At 39.8% G+C, this 15,888-nt stretch overlaps 1 protein-coding gene across 2 annotated transcripts in view; it reads left to right on the top strand.

Moving 5' to 3' along the window:
* The window catches only part of SAMSN1 (SAM domain, SH3 domain and nuclear localization signals 1), a 63,372-nt gene that overhangs the window by 31,032 nt on the left and 16,452 nt on the right, over window positions 1-15,888 (top strand). For both annotated transcript variants that reach the window (XM_059872851.1, XM_059872845.1), the window contains 2 exons: window positions 13,900-13,971; window positions 14,556-14,711. In XM_059872851.1, the coding sequence (XP_059728834.1) occupies window positions 13,900-13,971; window positions 14,556-14,711 (228 nt within the window). The remainder of the gene's footprint in view (window positions 1-13,899; window positions 13,972-14,555; window positions 14,712-15,888) is intronic.

Here is a 15,888-nt window from a genome sequence, read left to right as displayed (position 1 = left end):
TTCTTGTGTATTCATGGATATGCATAAAACTGCTGAATGCATTTATATAAATAAACATTCATTGTTAGGCAAAAAGACATCTAAACCAGGTGTAATTTCAGAGAAAAGTGGGAGAGAAATGAGACAGAAATGCATTCAAAAGAGATACTGGAAGGATTCTGATCCATTGCAAATGTTTATCATTGTAGCTGTTCATACTAGTGCACATTTATACTTTGTATAACAGCTTAGGAAGTTGAATTATAAAGAAAAAGTCTTAGAGGGTTAAAAATACCCTGCTTAATGTTGAAGAAATTCAACCAATTGAAGAGTTGAAGCTCTCTATTCCAAGCCTATCTAAACTAACCTATCTGTCTATTGAGGACCTTAAATGACTTTCTACCACAACAGAATGTGTGCATCTCCCAACCCTCCCTTTAGGGAGTCCTTATCTGTCCTCCTTTCATTTCTGCCAGATGAGACACGGCTTGGTTTACACAGTGTAGCTGCTCAGAGCTGCAGAATTATTTGTGAGCAGGTGAGGTCAGACAAAGTAGGTCTTGCACAAAGCCCTGAGGTCCATGGTCACGCCGATGGCTGGAGTGGCTCACTGTGGCTCCTGCATTCCTGGAGCATGGCAGAGCAGGAGAGTAAATGGGGAAAGCACATATGTCCTAGATGTGCTTCAGCTATGGGTCTGTGCAGTCTGTCCCACCACCCCTCAGAGAGCTGGGGAGGAGGAGAGCAGTTGACTTAGAGGATGAAGGAAAGAGCCCTGAAATCCCCTGGATTTCAGCCTCTCTGAGCCTTATGATGTTACAGATGTCAGTGCATCTGGGGAGTGGAATGCAGCAGATTTAGAATGACGGTAAGAAAAAACCACTCTAACAAATAATACAGGTTCTAGTCTTCTCTTCTGTACACCCTTCAGGCAGCACCATACAGATAAAACCCCATTAAAGCACTTCACAGCTATTCTGCATTCCACTTCACACTGTTTTACACATTTGTCCAGGTGCAAATAATCTGTAAAACATCCCTGCATTGTCTTGCCCACTTGCCAGCACATGTAATGTGCTGGCCAGAACCTTCTCTTTTCCCTCTCTCTCTCTCTCTCTCTCTATCTCTCTTCCCCATTCCTCCGGACACAGCAAACTTGAGAACTGCCTGATGATTCTTGGCTTTACTTCAACGTGAAGCAAAGACGACTTTGTGCCATTTTTTCTGGCTTGACTTAAGAAAGTCTTGTGTTATTATTCTAATGACAGTTGATCTATGTTTATGCTAAAGGTTTGAGACATTTTTGTTTCCTTATTCTGCTTCCAAATGCACTTGGTGCTTTAAACTCAGCTTACATCTGGTGTGTAAGACAATTCAGGGTCAATGCCTCTGCATTTCATTTAGGCAAAAAAAAGATGTCCAATCTTCTAATTAAATCAATATTTGCTTACTTAGGTGATAAACCATTATTTGTGTTCAGGGTTATGAGAAAAGAATGGCAAATCCAACCGGAGGAAACATTTTAATATGCAAATTTGTTCCCCACTACAATTTCATACCAGCAATTTTACTTTTTATAAGCTTAAAATGAAACCCCGACATTGCAGAAATCAATGCACATTTTTGTCGTATTCTTGAGGCCAGAATTACACCTTTTTATATTTTCTTCACAGAAGGCCTGATCCTGATTCTGACTTAAATGAATAAATTAGCTGTGATCCCATTGATTTCAGCAGGATTATCTGAGTTAAGTTTATTGCTTTCCTAGGTGTTTGGATCCTGTAATGCAGACAGATGCTATAAGGAAATTTTTTGGTGCTGCATTTGTCTCAGATGGTGGCTCATGCCTCTTCAGTGGGGAATACTTATGAAAGAAAAGAAAATAGATACAACAAACCTAAACACCAAAAATAATTTGAGACATAATGAGAACTTCTGTCGGACAAGATCTGCAGTGAAGAGATTGCTCGGTGTTAATGAATATTAACTAGGATTTATCCTTGAGTGGGGAAAGCTGAAGGTTTTAATTTTATTTCAAAGCTAAAGACTGGTAGAGTTATAAAGTTTTATAAGTTTTATATTCTTTTCTTTCCCCCTGAAATTTTGAGTGCATAATAAAGGAGCCACTGCTAGTGTCACAGATGCTAATTTTCACAACCATGACTGAAGTGATGTTCGTTTCCATTTGCATTTCATTCTAACAATGATGAGAGGTGATGAGTTGATGATAAGCTGTTTTCACCATACTGCCCGCTGTGCAAATTTATGCTTATAGGCAAAGATGACACATAGTTCTGTCATTAAAGGGCTTTAGTGCATTGCCTCTTGAGCAGACTGTTTGTCAAAATCCATTTGAACTCTGGTAAGTAAGCAGGAACAGATGACAACATCTGGGAAGTATTTTTAAGAACCTGGTTTATGCTGTAAATACCTGTGGGCCTTTAGTGGGGGGGTTCAGAAAAAAATAATGATACTTGTAAAAACCATGTGTGTGGAGATGGGGAAAGGAGGGATTGCAGGTGACACTTCAGAAGGTGTTTTCTGTCTCCCCTAGGCTTCTTAAAATACTGGAACAAGGTTAGAGTGAACCTTGGGTTATTTTTCTTGTGTGAGTGGGTGGTTCTATAATCATATCACTGCTTCTCTGACTTCTGCTATTTTTTCTTTATTTATATTATCATCATGCTTCTCAGTCACCAGCTAATTATTCTTTATTTTTATGAGCAGCTTCAGAAAGTTGTGTCTTAACATATATGCTAACATATCTCTTCTAGAAAGCTATTGAAATTAGAGGAATTTTGTTTTCTCAGCAGGAAGTAAAGGTCCAGAGTGTTTGTGGGGAAAGAACAGTCATCTCTCACCTGGCCCTTGGCAGGAGGCTGGTTAAGACGACCAGACTCCCCATTTTGATGCTCACATCAAGACATAGTCTCACAACTCTTGGCTAGCTTTTGTTACAGTGGAAAAATTATATCTGTGTCCTGTTTCAGTACTGATGTATTTTGTGTGCTCCCTTGATTAAAGCATCTTTTGACATTTTTGTCAACTTTGCACAATACTAATTTAATTTTTTTTTTCTTCCCTGTCTTGGTTTCCTTCACTAGCTAGGCCTAAGTCCTTAAGAGCAGAATATTTTAAAACAAGTGAGAGCAACCTTCTGAAGGGAATATTTACACATTAATATTCATTTTGCTTACAGTAACAAATCCGGGGTTTTGTTTGTTTTCTTAAGCAAGTAGGAACATTTCAAAAAGTCTGCCTAAACCACCTTATCCAGGCATTTTTAGAAAACAGACTATCAGCTACAGAATTTATAACTGTGCTCCCTGATAAATAAAGTAGCACAACTACCAAGGTGACACAAATCAGCATTAGCTGCCTCCTAATTCTTTAAGAGTTGTTTAAGAGCAGTTGACTTACTTACTGTGTTTCTAGGAAAACCTAAATACCCCAAAGTAAACATTGGTCAGGATACCTGTCATTGCTGGGGAAAAAGCAGTAAAAATGTATGGGCAGGACTGGCAGAGGATGTGGTCTACAGTTTCCTGTACTTCCATATTTGTCTAGTAATCTATATCACAGCATAAATTCAGACAAAAGGTGTTATAAAGCCATCACTTGGCAGCTGTAAAGGCACTTTCTGGGTGGCCACAAACACTTCAGCCAGAAGAATCAATCTCTTGCTATGTGGGTAGAACCTGCTGGGAATCCCCACTCCTGAGAAGGGGAAAAAAAGTCTTCTGGGTCTCTGTAATCACAATATCCCTTAAGCTTTCTCTCCTGAAAGGCTGCAACAAAGACAGCAGAGTTACTCCAGTTGTTAGAAACAATTATACTCTATTCTACAAATTGGCAGTGGCAGTGGTTTTGCTCAACATTTTCTGCTTGGCACCAGGCTACAGATTATATATGCTCTGAATATTTAGCATATCATATATCCTTGAAACCATCCTAATGGAAAACTTTGTTTCATGAATTAGAGGTGTGTTGTATGCCTGTTGTTATTCCACAGGAAGATGAATGACCACTTATCTTTTTTTCTAAGTGAAATCTCTTCTGTATTCTTGCTTACTCTAACCCTTGTAGCTTTTAAAAAAAGTTAATTCCTCTTACAGTGCACCCAAGAGCATGTTCTTACTACTTTTCTTCTTCTTAAACCTGAGAGGGAAATTCCAGCCTGTGGAAAAGTTTGGAGACTTCTTCAGGTGTCACTCGTGTGCCAGGGTTGGGGCAGGAACAGATGAGAGGCAGGATCGTAGCAAAGGCAAAGCAAGACTTTATTCAAACAAACCGCGCGGTTTTTATAGAGAGGTACGATAGATTCTATTCTGTTGGCTAACAAACACAAACATCTTTCTCATGCACTGTCCTTGAGGAACAGAAAAACAAGGTAGAAAAACAGCACCTGCAAATTGTTTATAGTCAACAGGTTATCACATCTTTCCGACTCCCTAAAGTTTCTCACAAGCCGCTGTGAGAAACACTTGCTGTTTCTCTCTCCCTGTCCCATGGTATCCACATTCAGGGAAGCTGCTTCTTTGACTATGCACAATATATACCTTTCTGCCACTTTTCCTCTCCATACTTTCATTAGTTTATTCCACGGATACACAGAAATCTGGATAATGACTTCACCTGTATAGAGTCTTCAGGCTCCTTAATTGCCAGTCATAACATCTTCTGGCCCCTTTCTGGAAAGCTGAAATTCAAGAGCAAAGGGTCTTCTATCTCATCACCCAGCACTGAAGCTGACAAGTGTTCTCTGGCAACCAGCTCTAGTGACCTGCTGGTTTGCACCATTATGACTTCTGGGAAGAGTTTTAGACCTTTTCCTACCCTTATTTGTCTTCATCTCTTTTATCATCTTCTCAAGAACGGCCATGAAACCTAACACTGCTGAACTTGATTTCCATGAGGTGCTGAATGGTCACTTCCTTGAGAACTGTAGGAAGTGAGAGTTCCCCTACTTGTCCATGCTGACCTGATGTGGTAGTTTTGGTAGGTTTGCTGTTCTTCCAGGTATGTTGAAGGACAAGTGGGACTTGAGCCCCTGAATACTTGAATACTTGGATTTAGGTTTTTCTGCAGTGCTCCTCATGGCTTCTTCAGGGAGAGGATAAACCCCAGAAGAGTTCTGCTCAAACAGAAAACATGCTGCAGTTTCATGTCTTCCCTCTACCATTATGTTTGAGACAGAGATGGAGACGTGTCCTTGACAGAAATTAGCTTCACTTAGTGACAGCACAGCCCCCAATGAGCTAGAGGGGACAGCACAGTGGCTGAGCCAGCTGAGTGAGCTCACGTGGCTTCTCTGCTGCCTGCACCTGTGCGAAGGGGAGGCTTGGCTCTACTGCTCCTCAATGGTTTCACTGGCCACAGCTGTGCTGTTTTGCTCTTACATTTCTGTCTCTTTGCCTCCCTCTTTAAGATCAGATGTAATGTTCAAAAACCACTTCAAAAAGCTGGAGAGGGGACGTGGTTCACTGATGGTTAAGCAGCTCAGAACCTGTGGAGAGGTTGCATGAAATGACTGATGGTGGTACATCAGACATCCAGCTCTAGCACAAGCATGTTTATTACTGGCATGTTTACATTATTTTCTTCCTGTCTCTGTAATGGAGTTTGCATTTGCTTGACTAATACATCTTGGTAATTGAGGCAAAATGTTTGAAAACATCTTTGTGTTTGCGGTTTTAGCCAGTATCTGAAGGAATGGGAAGAGGCAAAATCTTCCTAAAATAATGTACTTGGTAGAGCTCCCTTTGCAGTGTTAGGGATGATTTCAGTAGGATTTGGAGTATGTTCCTTAATCTGGGGTTCAAAGAACACCTCAAAGCCCTCACTGGTGTCACTGCCTCAGGAGCAGCACCTCACTGGTGAGCTCTCCACTACATGTGGTTCTCCTGGAAGCTGCTGGAGTAGGGCAGGGGGAATGTTCAGTCTCACTCTTCTCATATGCCAGAATGAAAACACACTTCAGGCACCTGGTACACTTGTTTTTTATGAAATGAAGCTGTAATTTTCCACTGAGCTGTGATCACAACAACTCATGCCACAGAGATGATCAAATGGAGAGAGGGGAATACATGTGCCCTTACTGGTGCCCCTGTGAGCTGTTGATTGTGTTAATTCCTTCTCTGGAGTGACCTGAACAGAATCAGAATGATATATTCAGATTCCTAGATTTTTTTTTTTCCCTAGGATTGCAATTATAGAGCTTGCACTACAAAGCAAACATGGAATTTAATACATTAGAACTTGTGCACTACAAAGGATTCTTATACACTCTTGAATCATATGGAAACCCTGAGCTGCCAGCCTTCTCTCAGCTTCCATACAAAACCAAAAGCTTGCTGAACTTATAAGATCAAAAGTCCCAGGAGCATTTTTAGGATTCCCAGGTATAAATTGTGCAAGCATGTCCAGTTTTTGAAGCCTGAGAAGGTGCAATGAAGTGCCACGTGTTTTTTCTTCAACTGGACAATAAGGATAACTTTGGCCTGTGGATGACAACAAGCCAACATTGGAATACAGCCATTTGACAAGGGAGGACACAGCAAAAATGGTGACCCCAGTCAACATTTCAAAGGAGTCAAAAGTTAACCCACTCTAATGAACCTAGCATTTTATTTCTTTGTTGCTTTTTTTGCTTTGTTTTCCAATGTAAAAATGATTTAAATAAATGAACAGATAGATCTGATGAAGCACTCAAATTCACAGTGACTGATGATAGATACTGCACTGAATTTTGCTTCTCCACTGTAGTGCATCTCCATTAAGGCAATTTCAGCTAATCTCACTATGGATTCATTAATCAAGTGTAGTCAGGATGTCTGAAGGGAGATAATGAGGGGGAAAAATGGCCTATTGTTTGGATCCTATTATTCAGCTAGTTATTTTGTTTATCATGTTCCATAATATTTGTACCCCAATAAATAAGTTCCAGTTGCAATTAGTTATCATAGCAGATGACTGGGACATCTTTACTTACAAATTCAAAATCATTCCACAATGGATCAATTAAATTTGGGCTCTCTTTACATCACATGCCTATACAGTATCAGTTAGCAGTGAAATGGAAACAAGGTGGACTGGTGCATTTTTAAATTTCCTCCCTTTATCCAAAGATGCAAGCATCCACGGAGATAAAGACCCTAATCCCACATCTTTTTGTCTAAGCACAAATATCCTGCAGTATCAGCAGTCCTTAATGTCTTCCAAAATTTCTCCTCTAAAATCCCAAGAAAAGATTTGTTCATTTTTTACTTGCTTTTTACTCATTTAGGATTACATACTGTATATCTGCCCCACATAAAGCTGTCACTGTATTACTTAAAAAAAAAAAAAAAAAAGTTGAGTTTCTAAGAGCCCGGTGGGTTTGGAGACTGCTGAAGATGGGAATGTTTATAAGCTCTGTGATATTAACTGCAGCACTCAACCTCAGGTGACATAAAGCATGCAAAAAAGAACTTTCTGTCAGTTTTATTATTTCTAAAAAGGTTCCCCTTGAAAGAGAAGAGTGACCTTGCTCTGCTGAGCTGACATATGCCACTGAATTAATGGCTGGGCTTTGCTGTAGGGAAGCTTGCAGAAACATTACAACTCCAATGGCTGAGTTTGCTGCGAACATTAATCAGAGGAACCAAGATGATGTATCAAACACTCATTTAAAAGTAATAAAAACGAACTCTCTCTCTGGCCCCCTCCCCCAAGTTCCTTAGAATTAGCTTATTGTTGGTCATTACCTGTTGTCAAGGGTAAGGCTGCAGGAGGGCAGTGAAACTCGTGTAAGGGCTTTCTGAAGTTTGCTTACTCTTCAGAAAAAGAACAAACGAGCTTTTGGGATGGTCAGACTTGACCGTGGCTTAGAGGTTATTTTTTTTAATCTTGTTTTCATCTGGAAGGTCGTCTGAAGGAACACCTTCCACTGAACAGCCACATTCCCACCTCCTCTGCCAGTGCATGCTGGTTGCCCCTCTCGTGGGGGTGCAGGCCAGGCCTGGGGGTCCCTGTAAAACTGAACCTTTGGGGCTGGATTCTTCTCAGCCCCTCTTTAGGCATATGTATTTTTGTCGTCTATGAGGCAAACATGCTTGTGAGTAATTTCTCTCACACAGGAAATCCAGCAAAACCTGTGAGGTCTGGACCTAGATAACACACAACATTATTAAAATCATGCTGTTTAAGTAAGCAGGGAAAGGACTTTAATTGAAGCTGCTAGATGATTTGGTTTTAAAATGTGAGAATTCGTCTGTGAATTCAGCGGGTTTGAAGAGGAGGAAGTTTCAGGAGAGGAAAGATGTTGGTATTTAAGGGATTAAAGATCAAAGCCTGCAATGCTTATGTAGAGTTTAACCAGGCAGTGCTCCCCTCTACTGCAGGGATGGTTTTGTGGAGGGTGGATTTCAAGGCTCATCCCTCGGTGTTTCTGCCCATGTGTAAATGAAGAGTAGAAAAAGGAGAGCAGGGAGGTGGAAGTGCAAATCGTGCCAAATCCTTAACTGTCATTTTCATAGCTCCTCTGAGTTTGTCACACATCCTTAACCTTCTTCTAAAGCCATTTTCTTTTCATGGTTTTGTGTGCCACTGAAAGTCACTTTTAATTAAATGTCATATAAATAATAAAGTCTTAATTACATAATTATTGCTAATACCTGTGTGCACACTCCCAGAATTGGACAGACTGCCAGAAGAGCATTTGGAGTGACTTTTCTCACTGGGAACTGAGAGTGCTCTGCAGCAACTGGGAAGGAATAATGGTGCTCAAAACTCAGGGTGAATGTGCATTTAAAAAAAGTGGAGTCAGGTCCCTCCCCCCCTTGCAAATTTTGCAATACTCACTTGCACAAAACTTTCCGAGTGTCAAGACTGGCATTTCCTAAATTGCTTCCTTATTTAGTCCCTCACAAAGATGTCTAATCAACACAGCACTTTTCTCTTTTTTTGCCAGACCACACTGCCTCTTTGCTCAGATCTCCTGCATGGCTGCCCCTTCCAGAGGAAGACTTACAGACCTTGCAAAAAATCCCACCCTCGTTTAACTTCAGGAACAGCAGCTGTGCCCTTCTCTCAGCTGCCCCAGTGCCTGCCCAGGGCAAGGTGCCCCTGGAAAGCACTGGAGGCTGGGTTTCTAGTGGTGACTCTGACTGGGTTATTGGGAACTCTGTGCCTGGTGTCAGCAGGGAGTTAGGGCTGAGAGACCAAGGCTGGTACCACTCAGAGGCACTGATAAAACAGCTGCTCAGTGTTTACTTTGGAGAGAGCACTTTGTTCACCAGGAGGAGTGTTAGTTATGATTAGCTCATTTTTTAAATTCAGCTTTGCTTTTCCAGTCCTTTTCCACTGTTAAAATTAGGGTGTTTGATCTGAGGCTTCGTGGTGGCAGTTCTGTTCAAGGTCCACTTTGCTCCCCTCTCTCCCCCACCTCCATGCAGCTACTGAACACCAGGCCATGATAACAACCAGTCTTTTATAGAGTCATTTTTAAGCCAGTTAAAAATGCCATTTCACTAGATTGCTCTATTTGAGTTAGCAGGAACAAGCTGTATCTTTTTTATTGCTTTTGACTGGTGAAGTGCAAGGTTTAGGCCGTGTTTCATGTGGGCTATAAAGTTATATTAATGTGTTGGTTAGTGGTCAGAAGTTCTGTGTGTGTAACTAATGTGTAAATAGGAAAAAAATCCCTCTGGTACAGAGGTCATGATGTTTTCTCTTTTGTTGCTTCTCTTACCCTTTGGAGAGTCACTTAATCTTTAATGCAAATTCTCCTTCTTTATACAGAAGAAGGAGAATTTTGGTGGTGTTTGGTTTGTGGGGTTTTTTCCCACAGAACATCCAAAAAGCTATAAATTGCTATGTTGCCATCTGGGAAAGTAGGAGACAATTCTTTTGATTATCTATGCAAGAAGATAAGCTAGCAGAGTGGAAATATTCATCCCCTCTTGGTAACTCTTTCATTCTCAGAGTGGTCTCCTCCTTCTGAAGGGACCAGAACCATCAGGGAATAGAACAAATGAATCAAATCCTGATCTCCACTTATCTCCATCAATCAGAGCAGCAAGAACAGGCTGTTCTCTTGAGGGCTGCTGTATCTGCTCTCAAAAAAGAGGGAAGACAAGTGTCTGTGGCAGGCAAGGAAATTGAGCAACATGCTGAGCTCCCTTTTTATTACTTCCAGCTTCCACATTTGCCCCAGTACAGCTTACATGGTTTGGGTAGTCTAAGGATGAATGGAAGCTAAAAATTAAAATGCATGGAGGAATTTGAAGAGATTTACTTGTGTGAGAGGGTCAGTAAAGCCTTTGACACATGCAGGATTTAAAAGATATTTTGAATAGGACTTGAAGCAAAATATAATGGGCCAGAATTTATGACAGCAGGCAACCATATTGCTGAGCAGTGTGAATTGTCCAAAGAAAAATATGGGATGAATATCTCCCGTAATGATTATTTATCAGGATAACGGCAGTCACTTTTGGCTCAAAGGTTGTTTTTAGACACAGGGAAGCTCTGACTAGTTTGTCACAGACAAGAACTTACTTCTCCTATGATATGTCCTACAAGGGAAGGATGTTTCATAACAGAAAGACATGGATTGCAGAACCTGCTGTTGTCCTACTATTTGCATACCATACCATATTATTTTCTCTGGAAAATGATAGGCTATTTACAGTCAAGCCAGACAATCAACTGCAGACTGTCCAAATTAAAATCAACAATTACATAGCATTTATCCCTTTAAAAGGGTTATTTAAAATTCCTGGATTTCAGGGAATAAATGATAAAGGAGAAGGAAAAAGGTTTTAAAATACTGCAAAGTGTCTGATATTTTCTAATATGCTAGCTTGTTATACTGAACGGGAAGAGATGAAAGTTAATGCATTGATTTATAGAAATTATTTGATCAGTCCTTGTGCGGGAAAACACAGTTGTTTCTCCCTCTGCCCATGCCTCCATTAGATTTTACTGAGCAAATTCATATTTGCTTAACATATCCCTGGGTAGCTCTTGCATGAATTGAGCCAGAAAAACCACTTAACTTTATAGGATGCTGAATCCTGGTATCAAAAGTCAATAGCGTATTTTCTCTTAGTAGCTTTGCATTTACTTTAAAAGCTTCCCTTCACCTGGAAATAAGGCCTGTCCATATCTTCACAAAGTAGGTGTTCCCTGACACTAATGCAGTGACTGACACTGCTGAAAGTAATAGTCCCATTCCCTTTGCAGCCAGGAGCTCCTAAATCTGCTTTTCGTTATCAGTATAATGGGGTTGGATACGTTTTTAAAAGGTGGTGCCTATTGATTACTTAATGGAAAAAGTTAGTGCAGAGAACTGCTGAAGCAGCCCTATTCAGTGCTCTCCAGTGCAGCAACACCATTATCTAGAACAGTGGAAATCATCCTGTAACCCTTATTAATATTTAATAAGGATGAAGCAACACTGAAGTACACTACAAACAGCCCCGGGCTCCTGCACGTGTAGGATATAAGGTTGTTTCGAGGGTCAAAAAAGAATAACAGTGCTCAAGCTGTTTATAGGTAAGACCAACACTAAACAATGTATTCCCTCTTGTTCCCTTTAAACTATTTCCAGCACATCTGCACTTTAATATACACTTATTCCTACTAGACATATTGAAGTGTTGGAATGCAACAGAAAGGTCAGTGTACGTTTAGAGATTGCTGAGACAATTTTATACTTTCCCTTCCCAGTATTGCTGTGAATCCCAGACTCCCTTTTCCATCCTGCTCTGTGCTGCAGGGCACATTTGGCTGGGATGACAAGCTAGTCAAAGGTGTTAATCCTGTCTAATAGAACCATAATCCTCAGGGCTGTGTTTTTATATCATACTATTGAGCTAACCCCTTGTCACAGGATGTTCTTCATCTACTTAATAGCAAAGCTCTTTATGGGAATTTTAGATAAAATTAAATGTACAATTCAAATTGTAATTTTCAGTTCCACAATGTAAAAAAAAAAAAAACAAAAAAGCAAAACAAATAAACCACAGTGTTTAGAAGACAGAGATTTTACAATCAATAAAGAGTGACTATTGTATTTTCTTTTTTATTTTCCCCTCAGTAAATAGTAAATGTCATTATAGTTGTCCAAAAATATTCACAAATCTGGGTCAGTTTCTTCAAATAACCTTTGGCTGGAAATGTTTTTCAGGTTAGATGTGCCCAGAAATATAGGGCAGGGGCAAAAAGAGGATGTTATTATTCTTTTAAGCTGCACTGCTTAGAATATGGAGCCAAAATATGGGTAGGTTTTTCTCTTCCATCCATCTGACTCTGCTCAGGCTCCCACTATGTCCACACTCATTTTTTGGTGGAGGTGGCAGAACTGGTTAACAAATAAGATTACCCAAAGGATGTTCTACCTCTGTTGCTTCTGAGGCTGCCTCATGACCATTCTTGCCTGGTGGAGAAGATTGGAACTCTGTAATAGGAAAGGTGGGAGTTCACAACCCTTTTGTGAAGTTCCTGGATTGACAGCAAAAGGAGGGAGCTGAAGATGCCAGGTGAAGAGTGCACAGTGGGTGCTTTAGAAATCTGGGGGAGATGAAAATATGACTCATGTGGCTGGGGGTGGGGGAAGGAAGCAATGGAACAAGGAACTAGTTTGGCTGAAATCACACGGGCAAGGCAAAAGGATGAATAAGTACAGGAAAAGCTGTAGCCCAGATACTCTGAAATCACTTATTAAATCAGACAGAATGTATTTATTTTGTGGTTTACTATTTTGTTCAGTGTCTTTTTCCTCCAGAGGGGATTTTGAATACTCAAAAATAGACTGAGTTATATTGCCTCATGTATAATAGAGAGCCGTGCTCAAGAACTCTCATACTGCATTAAAGATTTTCATTTAGTATGGAAGAGGGAAGTACTTAAAAAAACCCAAGCCACTCTAGATCTAGCTGTGAGTATTGGTGAAGACATAAAAACAAGCTCTTAAAGACACTGTAGAGTGGATAGATGTTCAAATTCTGGCTGTTTCTAGTGCCACACTTGAAGGGACTCCAGACTTGGCATCAGTGCTGATTTTATGCATTTTGCCCCCCATGGGCAGTGCAGTGTCAGGCAGCTGTGCCTGAGCATGTCTGACAGGTATTTCTCTATGACTCCACTCCTCAAAATCTGCTGTGCCACCTCCCTCCTTTCCATGCCATTTATCCATATGTAGAAAGAGTGAAAACTAGAAGGAAGGCAGAGCAACCCATTCACTGTGTCTTAATGCACACCTCAGGTGATGCAGCTTTGTTAAGCCAAGTAAAGCTGTGGCATGGCAGAAAATTGTACCCATCTACGTTTTAAAATCTGAATTTCTAATTGGAAAATTGGGAAGAAAAGCACAAGGCCTGCCTGATTATTCTGTTATTTACTCCCTCTGCAATGTGTGCATTTTGGACAAGATGTATTCATAATCCTCAGCAGTCCTTGCTCATTCCTGATGGTAAAGAATCATAAATTGTCTTCCCAGCTGCAAAAATACATTGTATAAATTGCCACAATTTACACCACCACAACCAAGTCTATTGCTTGTATCATATTTATGATGACACCTTTTTTTTGAAACTCATAAACAAGTCTTTCTTACCTGCAAACAATGCATGGTTATTTACATACATAAGTAATGTGAAACAGATGTAGAAGAACTCATAATCATATCCATTACCTAATTAGTATTTGAAGCAGTATTGTTTCTCTTATTTTTCTACCTCTGCCTGCACAGTCATAATTTTTTTTTCCCCTACAGTCGCCTCATATTTTGTTTCTAGCTGGATGCAGCAGTTCATGGGCAACTTTATGGGAGGGATTTTTAACACCAACAGGTGGCTTGACAGTTTTTAAGTCTTAATAACAGAACAAAGCAGAGCAGCACCAGTGAGTCAAGGTTTGTCTTCTCTTCTTTTGCAGCGCACGAGCAGCTTTGGGAGCTTTGACCGTTTCAGGCACCACTCGATATCAAAGACAGATGATTCAGCTGAGGTCTGTAGAGCACTAAGTTTGAATTTCTGCAGTTCACTTTCCTGTGGCAGTTATGCAAAAACATTGGGATGCTCTTGTGTAAATTTTGGAGTGCTGAGAACTTTACTTGTATACCTGTTCAGTGATTGAAGCCTTGACAAAAAAACCAAGAGAATCACACCTAAACTTTGGCACTTTGATGTGAAAATAGAAACAATTTTAAAAAAAATTTTAAAAAGTGCACTTCACATTGGTGCATGCCCAAAGCAACCAGCACTTTACAACTAACCCACAGATGTCTCACTTTTGTTTTCAAGACCTCTGCAAAAATTCCCTCAATTCTTATTGATATTAGGGACAATAAATAATGGGAAACAAAATTACCTACCATAAAATAGATTTTCTTTCTTTCTTTCTGTCATTCATACATAGAGTATTGTGCTGCAAACCTGTTTAGGCACACAGTTTCCAAGGAAAATGGCCATGACTCAATATTGTCATGCTAACTGTGTTAGTGTCCTTAATATTTCCCTGTAATTTCTGCTTCAGCTTGCTGTGTTTTATTTTCCTGGTGAGTTATTGCTTACTTTTTGATTTCAAAACAGATATCTGAGCTGGAGACTATAAGTGACATTGGGGAAGCAGTACAAATCAAAGCAGCAAACAATGGAGGAAGCCTGAGTAAGAAGATGAGAGCCATTTCACTTACCATGAAGAAAAAGATGGGCAAAAAATACATCAAGGCACTGTCTGAGGAGATGGTAAATACGGCCTAAGAGCCTTGTGTTTGTTGGAAATAGATATGAAGTAGTAAAAATATTATGTGCATTTTTTCTGTTCATGTTTCAACTGTCCTCAGTTGTGACAAACCATAAAACCAGGGTAACAACACATACTGAATTAAGCTTTTGGTATGTACCTGCTCTTTCATGTGCATTTTAGTGTACACACAAATCCCACACTTATGACCCAAGAGAGTCATAAGAATTTCACTTCATTTAATTTTGCTTTTTCATCAAGGAGCACTGGTATGAGCATGTGTGTATGAGCTCAAAAAAAACCTCATCATGTGGACACAAGGGAGTTTTGGTTGAACCCCACCATCAGTCTGATGGTCAGTTTGTGCAAAAAGCTTCATTAGAAGAATTTATCTCCCAATGCAAGAATTATTTCTGAAGTCCTCTTTGTAAAGGTCAGCCAGCATCCTAGAGAATTCCAACTCATATGCCTTATCTCCTTTTACCTTATCAAATCTTAGTGAAACTATCTCTATTAAACATAAAAAACATAATCTTGCGCATACTGAAAACCCTGTTTTCTCAGTACTTTGTATCGGTAAGTTCAAAAATTTAAAACCATAGGAAAAGAAACTTGTCACACTTAGCAATCCAAAAAAAATCTATCTAGTCTGCATCCCATCTCACATGTCAATATAAGGTAAGTAAGGAAAATCAATGAGGAACGTCACAAGTAGAAAATAATTTTTCACAGGATACCTTTAAATATCTTTTGGAGGACCAAGAAAGGGATCTGTATTTCATTAGTTTAGTTTTCTTTTATTTCTTTTTTCTAAAGGGCAATCGATGATCTTTATATTATATTTTTATATTTCCTTTCTGCACATTTAAAGCAACAATTCCCATGACAGAAATTCAATGGATTATCTGGTTGGACACACATGTAGCATGATCTTCCTTCCTGCTGGAGATGATGACAATCAATACCAGCCTCCTGATTAATCTGTTATGCTGCTGGCTGGTTTAACAAGCACAATTCTTGTTGAAAACCAGTATAGTTCTTTATTTCACTGCTCTGCCTGATATGTACCTGTATGGGTCTCTAATTCACACATGCACTGTCATCTTTGCTTCAGCATCTAACTGGTGAATAACTAATTTTAAAATCCCCAAATACAAAGTGCTGAAGGAAGTTTCAGTT

This window comes from Haemorhous mexicanus, chromosome 2 (assembly GCF_027477595.1).
Source record: "Haemorhous mexicanus isolate bHaeMex1 chromosome 2, bHaeMex1.pri, whole genome shotgun sequence".
In the NCBI taxonomy this organism is placed as follows: domain Eukaryota; kingdom Metazoa; phylum Chordata; class Aves; order Passeriformes; family Fringillidae; genus Haemorhous; species Haemorhous mexicanus.
Note: the sequence above shows the minus strand (reverse complement) of the source record. Positions and strands in the feature narration are given on the sequence as shown.